The following is an 8,305-nucleotide window of genomic DNA, read 5'->3' as shown; positions in this document are numbered from 1 at the left end:
ACGCTGAACAATACATCAGATTTGTTCTTGTGAACAGAAAGCTAGTTGATTGGTTTTCTTAAGCTTAATTGCATGAGGATAGATTAAGTTATAAGGGGCAAAGGAGCCACCCTCTGTGAGGTGGGACTGGCCTTGCTCAAGGGTACCCCTGCACTGTCCATAACACCAGCACTGCAAGATGCTGGACTAAAGATTCAGTGAGTACAGCATGAGCCAGAACTGGGCTGCAGCTTTCATATTTGCTGCACTTCTGATCAGCAGCAAATAGGAGGTAATTCACTGTTGTTTAACCTACAGTGGAAAAGTATATAGATGAGTTGTATCACCTCGCCTGTTCAATTTCCAAGGCTCATAGAGTTAAGGTAACCTCAGAGTTGCCAGTAAGAAACTGTTTGTTTTCGTGTTTTTTTTTGTTTGTTTGTTTTTTTCTCTTCATGAGAACTATCCAGGAATTTCTTAATGCACAGAATGGAAAAATGAATCTTGAGATTGTCCTTCACCCCTCACAGGTCTTAGAGCATCTTGTATCTGATTGACATCAGTGAACCTGAAAAAGCACACATGTATGGATGTAGTTAAATAACTACACAAACTTTCTGAGGCAAAAGAAGAGGCTTATTGGGTCTGATGGATGTTCTTAGACCCTATCTCCAGAAGGAGTTTTGGGCAGGAGAACTTTCACCGTGACATTCGTATGTCAAATGAAGCTCTGTATGTGTAGCTCTGCACAGAAAGGGACTAGAGGCATGCTACTGCAGTAGATAGAGGCATCTACTGTAGTCTAGTAATATGAACTACTAGCTCACTTTATAAAAGTGGGTATGTGTGAAAAGTCTTTACAGCTTATTTAAAGTATAGTGAATAATTCTTAAAAGAAAAGCTACAAATCTCCATTTGAAGATGAACTGAACGATAGCTGGATTCTGTGAAGAGACTTTTCTCCACTCCTTATTGGTGTTTTTTCTGATGTTTTCTTCAAACCAGGTGTAGCTACCAAAAAAAGTCTACAGTGTAGATTACCTCATGTCTGTTTACTTCCCCCCCCCCCTTATTAGAAAGATGGTAGCTGTCATCTTTATCTCATTATCAGCACTTTTGTTTTGCGTTGACTATAATTACAAGGTTAGGATTTCCTACTGCACTCCAGATCTGGGAGGGGGAAAAAAAGAGTTCTGCTGCAAGCTTGCGGTATCTGAGTTGTATCTGAGTTCTTTCTTTCAGTACTGACTGGAGCCTGAGATCTTCTTGTAACTAACTCACTATTATCAAGGAAGTCTGCAGTTGTCTGCTTAGTTCATTGTTCTGCTTTGAAATGTAAGATGGTTGACTGTTTCCTGTTTAAAGGGGTAACATCCTTAAAACATTGTTTGCTTTTCAAAGGCTGTCTCTCCTTTGTCTTCACCAGATACATCAAGATAGTAACCACAGGTCAGCAAATTACCGACTTCTGGGGGGAAAAGGATTGTGCCTTTCTTGGCCATGACTGTCTGCAAAGTGGTAGATGTCATTTTCAATTTTACACCAGCTGAAATTCTCTGGTGTTTTGTCACACAGTTCCTCCCAGGGAGGGAATCCTTGTTCCCACATGTTTATATCTTGATTGGTAGTGGGAGAGGCTGGCTTTCTTTGCTGGTCAGCAAGCAAGGGTAAGAATTCAATCATTACTAAACAAGAACACTTTCCTTTACAGGTGTTTTGATGGTGTTTCTTCTGTCCCCACTGCAGAATTCCTATACTTAAGCATATTAACTGTTATTTTAACCTGGTGACTTATTTACTGATGTTCCAATCAAATAATTACCAGGAGAACCAACCTAGTGTACTTCAGCAGAAGCAGTATTTAATATGTCCATTTTTTTAAAAAAAAGACTTATTGTGTTGTTAAATATAAGAATAAAGCCTTTCATGTAGGACTGAGGCCAGTGTGCTTTCATAGCAAGTTCTCCAGTGCCTCGGTGAATAGACTTAAAAGGTTTAAGTGAATGTGAAAAAATTGAAACAGCTTCATGCTGTTGAAGAGGAAGAGAACAATTCAACTTGAGAGGTAGAGAGGGCTTCCTGCAAGCAAGTCTCCTTGTGCCCATAAAGCAAAACTCCTGCCACACATGGGCTGGGTTCTGGCTCTGTACACAGGCTGGAATTTCATGACCTGTGATAAATTCGTACCAACAGTAGTGCCCAAGGAGGCATATAAAGCATGTGGGAGTGAGCAACGACAACATTCTTGAAAATAAAAGGTTTAATGGGATCCCATCCAACAAAACTAACAAAATTAGGCACCATAGTTTAGCTAAACTAGGCTCCAACTCTGAATAAACATTTTTGGGGAGCCTCTCTCTTTCCATGTCTGATTTTTTTTTTTTTTTTTTTTTTTTCCCTTCTTCACAATGGAAAGAGTTACAGGAAGGTGAAACTGGGATTACCCCAGAGCAATTAAAAGGATATCTGAAGGATATTGCCAATTGGAGCACAGTAAAAGAAAACACTTTTAATGTGTCTGGACACATGTATGGACTCAAATTATCCTGTTCTTTATGGCAAGCTCCATGCTTGCCAGATTTCTTTATCTCCATGGAATCACACTGAGCTTGATACATTTGTCATAATTCAGGGCTCCTTTACTCTACCTCACTTTGTTTGCTATGGAATAAACACTACCAAAAGACTGACCTACTGTCACTTAGGGGTCAGGAGCTTTGGAAAGCCAGGTCCAGAAGATCCAAGCCACTGAACTCCTCAAGCCACTGGATCATACTCTGTGCCAAAGCAAAGCTGTCTTCCAATTTCCAGCACAATAGTATTGTACTGTTGTATTTAGAACACTGAAGAAAAACTTAAAACATGCAAGTTTTGTACCATCACTGAGTTCATGTTTTTGGACAATCATTTTTGAATCAAGATGGAAGAAGTCTTTAATTATCCTTTTTCCTTCTATTAAAGCAAACTATTCTCCTTGAAGACAGGATTCAGCATCTCACCTTTTACTAAAAATAGAAGTAGGAATGCTGATCATTGTTCTGAGATCTCCTTGGCTATAAAATCAGGCACCAATTTGTGGGAGGGATGATGGAATACAGCATTTCTGTGTACAGTAATCAATGCTGAACTGGTGTTCTTTACAGCACCATTTCTGGGAATCCCATGGCTGCTACTACAAAAAAACTCCAGCTACTGAGCCAGTCTCTTAGGTAATCAGCCACTCGCTTATATCATGTGCTGGGTTTCTTTTTAATTAGAAAAACATGCTGTTTCTTACAAGCAAGAGGCTTCTGTCATTAGCACCATGTATCTGTCTTTGGGCATTTGGTCCCAGATTAATTTAGAAACTAAAGCAGGAACAGTCTCATGAGCAAATTTAGTTTTTTTCCCACCATCATGGAAGATCAGTGCTGCTCTGAAGCACTTTCAGGAAGGTCCCACTTTGAAATGGCCTTTAATACCAGTGATTTCTATTGGGATGTTGAAGTATGACAGCCTGAATGTATGCAACGAATTCCAAAAGTCTAATGTTTATCTTTTGTGCTGCTAATCCATTCTGCTACCAGCAGATTAGTTTTCAATATGTTGAAATAAAAGTTTGTTCACCCTTTTGGGTCCCAACACTGTAGAATTGGATTACAGGTTCTGCTTGCTCTTTTCCTTCCGTGGATACCTTAAGATGAACCTTTCTGGGTCTTTTGCTTTCAGTGTTGTTCTTCTTCCACTTTTGGTCCCCTGATATATTTTTCTTGTGGTAAATTGCTGTGGATCCACCTCAGTTTACCTGCTCTCAGTTTCCAGCTTGTTTTAGTATCTCCTTATATCTGCTCAAATTTCTATATGGTCCTATTTTTCTATGGCAAAATCTAGACCCCTGCTCTCCCACCCTGCTGCCCTCTAAGCTCCCATTCATGCTTGCCACCAGCTGACACCAGCAGTACATTTTGCTCACAACCCACTGTAGCTCCAAATATTGAATCAGTATATCTGAGAGGTGGTCTTTTCTTTCCAGTCATCTGACCATTGTTGTACCTTCTGGCCTTGCAGGGAATTCAAGTGGAAAGAAGTTAAGCTACAGCAGGAAATTGCCTGACTTGCTAAAATGGGCTCCAGAAACCTACAATACGCTATGATTAAAACCATGATACTACCTATTTGAGACAAACAACAGTGCTCTTCACAAGCAGCTCAGATTCCTTGACATGTTCTCAATTTAGTTTTTTCCTGCAATATTGTCTTCAGACATTCTGTTTCATTTGTGTCACTTGGCATAGATTAATGATTCTGCAGCTCTGAATAATTTTATTACCTACTACTGTGTATTGGCACTAATGAATTATGTTATTTCTGCCCCATTATTTATTTTCAGTCTTCAGTACAATTGAGACACAATCTATTGGTATTTGAAAAATGTTCTGCCACTTCTTACAACTTGAACTGTGTTTTATTACCATGGTTTTAGACCTTAAACTTTCCTTGATTTATATGGTTCATCTGATGGTACATTTCTACATCCCTGAGAGACTGCTGAAGAACTCTTTCATTTGGAAAATTTACAGATTATGAAATGTTTAAGAGGCTGTCCAGATTTCCCCAATGTGTTTTCATCAACTCCAGTGGTGAAGAAATGCACTCATTCCCAGAAATGTTTTTTGGAGAAATTCTCTCTATATTCAGAGATGTATACTAGAGCTGGTGTGCACGCATATGTCTTGTAGGTACCTTGAAGCCAACTGAATTATTAAATAGGATGATTTTATAGGATCCATCTGGATATTTAAAAACCTGATAATTAACCAAGTTCTTTCTCCTCAAGATTGACCTTTCTTGTTCTATTCAGATGTCCTGTACTTGTACTTGCTGCATATCATTGTTTACGGTAACAGCTTTTTGCTTGTTCAGAAAACTGGAACTTCACTCGAACATCAGTTATCTAGCATTTCTTGTCACATATGACCCTTCTTATGCCATAAACATGTTTTGTTTGCAGTCTGAATTTAAAGCAAAAAGCCTTTATTCTGCATTTATTTTGGTGTGAAGAAAGGGAATTAATGTGTATATATATAATGACTTCACATCTGCAGTTAAATTGGTCTGAAAAAATAAGGATCTGTTATTTTTACTGGAGCGGGGGGAAATAAATTCCACTGCCACTGTAAAACAAAGCAAGACAGTTATTGTCATTGCTTATTGTCCTTCAGAACTATATCATTTGAACAATATTACTGGTATGAAATTAATGTGCTCAGACAGTAACCAAAACAGTGCTGTCCCATTAGGTTTGTTGTGTTGGTAGTCAGAATTAGAATGAAACATTATCTATATGTTGCAGGAAGCACGGTCGAAAGCATGACAGACACACCGTAGAGTCAGATCATGCTCCATTTTATTGCCCGAATAGCCTAACTTTTATAGAGAACTTAACAGGGGTGGACAGTGTTTCACACAAGATTATTGGTCAAAAGCACTCAGACAAACAGCTACAAGAAAACAACCCCACCTGCAAGAAAACAACCCCCTTGTGATTAGCAGTCACATAGACCTTGTCCTTGAGGCCAGCTACTGGTAACAATATTTTCCTGAATTCCTCAATTGGGCGATGTGGGAACACTGTCATGGGAACTTCTCATAGTTGCCCTGGTAGCTTGGTTTGCTCAGCTACAGCAAGCCATGGGATTTTTGCTGTTTCAAGAAATCCCTCAACAATTCCCCCTTCTTCTTTTGAGCAAACCAAGCCTGACACAGCAGTTTTACAAGTAACTCTTTAGCTATACTTACAACACACAACGATGATTACCACCACCATAAACCAAATCCTTAATCCCCTTGTGATTAAACCCAGCAACCATCTACACTTTGTTTCAAACAAGTCAGTGAACCATTGATTGAAAGGATTGATACCATATTGAATCTTTCTCATGTGCTCTTTCAGGAAAGTAATGGATTTGTGAATTGACACATTATGATCAAAAAGGTTTAAACAGTACATTCCCTTAAAGTCCTCACACCCATTCCTTTGAGCCAAAAGCAAGATGTCAATAGCAGCTTGATCCTGTAAAAGCAGATGTTGCAGACTATTTTGATCTGGTAACATCTCCTCAAGTATCTCTGTCGTGGCATAGGCTTGCCTCTCGGCCCAGCATACCAATTTTTCTAAGTTGTTACATGCGGCCGCAGATGCCACTCCAGGCACTGAAATTGCTAATGCCGCTCTAGCTGCAACCCCACACAATTCAACATTATCATTGCAATCCAATGCAAGCAATGTCCATTTATGTCTGGTGATCTCACGCAACTGTAACAAGCTAGGAGCAAATACAATGAGTTTATCTATGTAACATGGACATCTGATAGCATTTGCAGGGATACCTTGCCAGGCCCCATCCCCACAAATCAGAAGCACATCAGGAGGTAAGGCCAAAGCTGTACAATTGTTCCAAACACTGTAGTTGTTACCCCTTGTCTCCATGCTACAAACCCCTAAACCCTGCTTAGCAGCGTCATTGCAATCACAGGTGTTATTTGTGTCTTTGTACCAGTATGACCTTTTCCAGGTTCCTGTAGCAGGAATCATCTGATATCCACGGCTACGTTCACTTTTGTAGCCACCTTTCAGGTTGATACACATTTGACTACAGATACCAAGGTTTTGACATTCATCAATGTCTCCACAGTTTCTCTTGTCTATAAACTCAAACCCAGCTGGACAGTCACATTCATTTATGATGCATTCCTTCAGGGGCTCATCACCCCAGTCCTTGCAGTCTCTCTGCTGGTTACACACTTTATTGATATCTATGCATTCTCCACTTCTGCACTTGAATTTGCCAGGTCCAGAACACTGAATAACATTGTTACAGTTTGCTTCATCAGTGCCATACAGACAGTCTCTCACACCACTGCACTGCCTACTCCCATGGACACAGTTCCCATCTTCACATCTGAAATGGTCTGGCCTGCAGGTCCGAGAAGGGCAGTTAATTTCATCACTTCCATCCTTGCAATCAGGATCTCCATCACATCGCCACTTCTTGTGGATACATTCACCTGAGCCGCACTGCACCTCACTCGTAGCACACTTCACTGGAGGTGCAGGCTGGCGGCCACACTGCTCCAAAGATTCATCCGAGTGGTTGGAGCAGTCAGCATCATCATCACACACCCAGCTGATAGGGATGCAGGTAGAACTCTTGCACTGAAACTCATGAACACCACAGGTAGGAGGTGCACACTCCAACTCATCGCTACCATCACTGCAGTCATCTTGAACATTGCAGACAAAGCTTTTGGAAATACATTGCCCACTACTGCATGTGAATTCTGCTGCACTACAAGTCACAATGCCACAACTCTCTTCATCTTCTCCACTGTCGCAGTCCTTTTCACCATCACATTTCCAGGACACTGGGATACACTGGGTTGACTGAGGACCACACCTGATTTCATTTACCCGGCATGTTCTCGTATGACACAGCTCAGCACTCTCATCAGACCCATTTTCACAGTCCGGATCCCCATCACACTGCCATCTATTTGGCACACACTGACCACTGTTGCACACAAAGTCAGATTCAGCACACGTCTTCTTCACACAAGCACTCTCATCACTGCCATCTGAGCAGTCTTCACATTTTGCTCTAGCACCGTCGGCAGCAGTGCACAGGCCGGCGAGGGCGAGCAGCAGGCAGAGTGCCCCGCAGCGCGGCAGCGCCTGCCGCCGCCCCGCACCGTCACCTGTGTCACTTATACTACTCCTATTACCCATGCTGTTAGTGTCAGTGGCATCCTCCTGGCACCGTTTCCGTCTTTGTCGCCCCTTACTCTCCCCCTTTTCTTTTTGCCACTGACCATTCACCACAAATGGATGAGACACATGATTACTAGTTAGGAAAGAGAGTGTAACGTCTGCTATACGGCTGCAGGCCGTGCCAGCTGCAACCCTAGAAGCTGTTTGTGAACGAGCCTGACGGTGGTCATTTGGCGGTGTAATCTGCGTCTCTGCTCTCCTGCCCTGCAATAGAGCTAAATCGTCATTAATAGTCTGTAGAATGTGGCAACCCCACGGAATGTTATCCAGAAACATAGTTATAACACCGATCTGGGGACGAATAGTCTTTTTTTGCATTGCAAGATAACTTCTTATAAAAAGAATGCCAGAGAGAAGCAGCACAGCCGCTGCTGCCGCTGCCTCCATGGTTACGTCAGACAGGCTGCAGAGTCCTGATCTCCGCCCCTCTGCTCTGTGCCGACTCGCCACACGGTGAGGGTCGGCCGCCATTGTCCACTGACGCCTCTGGTCTCCCGTAGCAACTCGATCTCGGATGGC

The 8,305-nt window shown here is 41.8% G+C and overlaps 1 protein-coding gene across 1 annotated transcript; it reads right to left on the bottom strand.

Annotated features, from left to right (window-relative positions):
* Positions 1-5,413: 5,413 nt before the first annotated feature.
* On the bottom strand, positions 5,414-7,806 carry LOC309874242 (very low-density lipoprotein receptor-like). Its single transcript, XM_082752261.1, has one exon. It carries the CDS (start codon positions 7,742-7,744, stop codon positions 5,744-5,746), a length of 2,001 nt encoding a protein of 666 aa, XP_082608387.1. The 5' UTR covers positions 7,745-7,806; the 3' UTR covers positions 5,414-5,743.
* Positions 7,807-8,305: the final 499 nt, after the last annotated feature.

This window comes from Aythya marila (assembly GCF_965140915.1).
Source record: "Aythya marila genome assembly, chromosome: 2".
Classification (NCBI taxonomy): domain Eukaryota; kingdom Metazoa; phylum Chordata; class Aves; order Anseriformes; family Anatidae; genus Aythya; species Aythya marila.
Note: the sequence above shows the minus strand (reverse complement) of the source record. Positions and strands in the feature narration are given on the sequence as shown.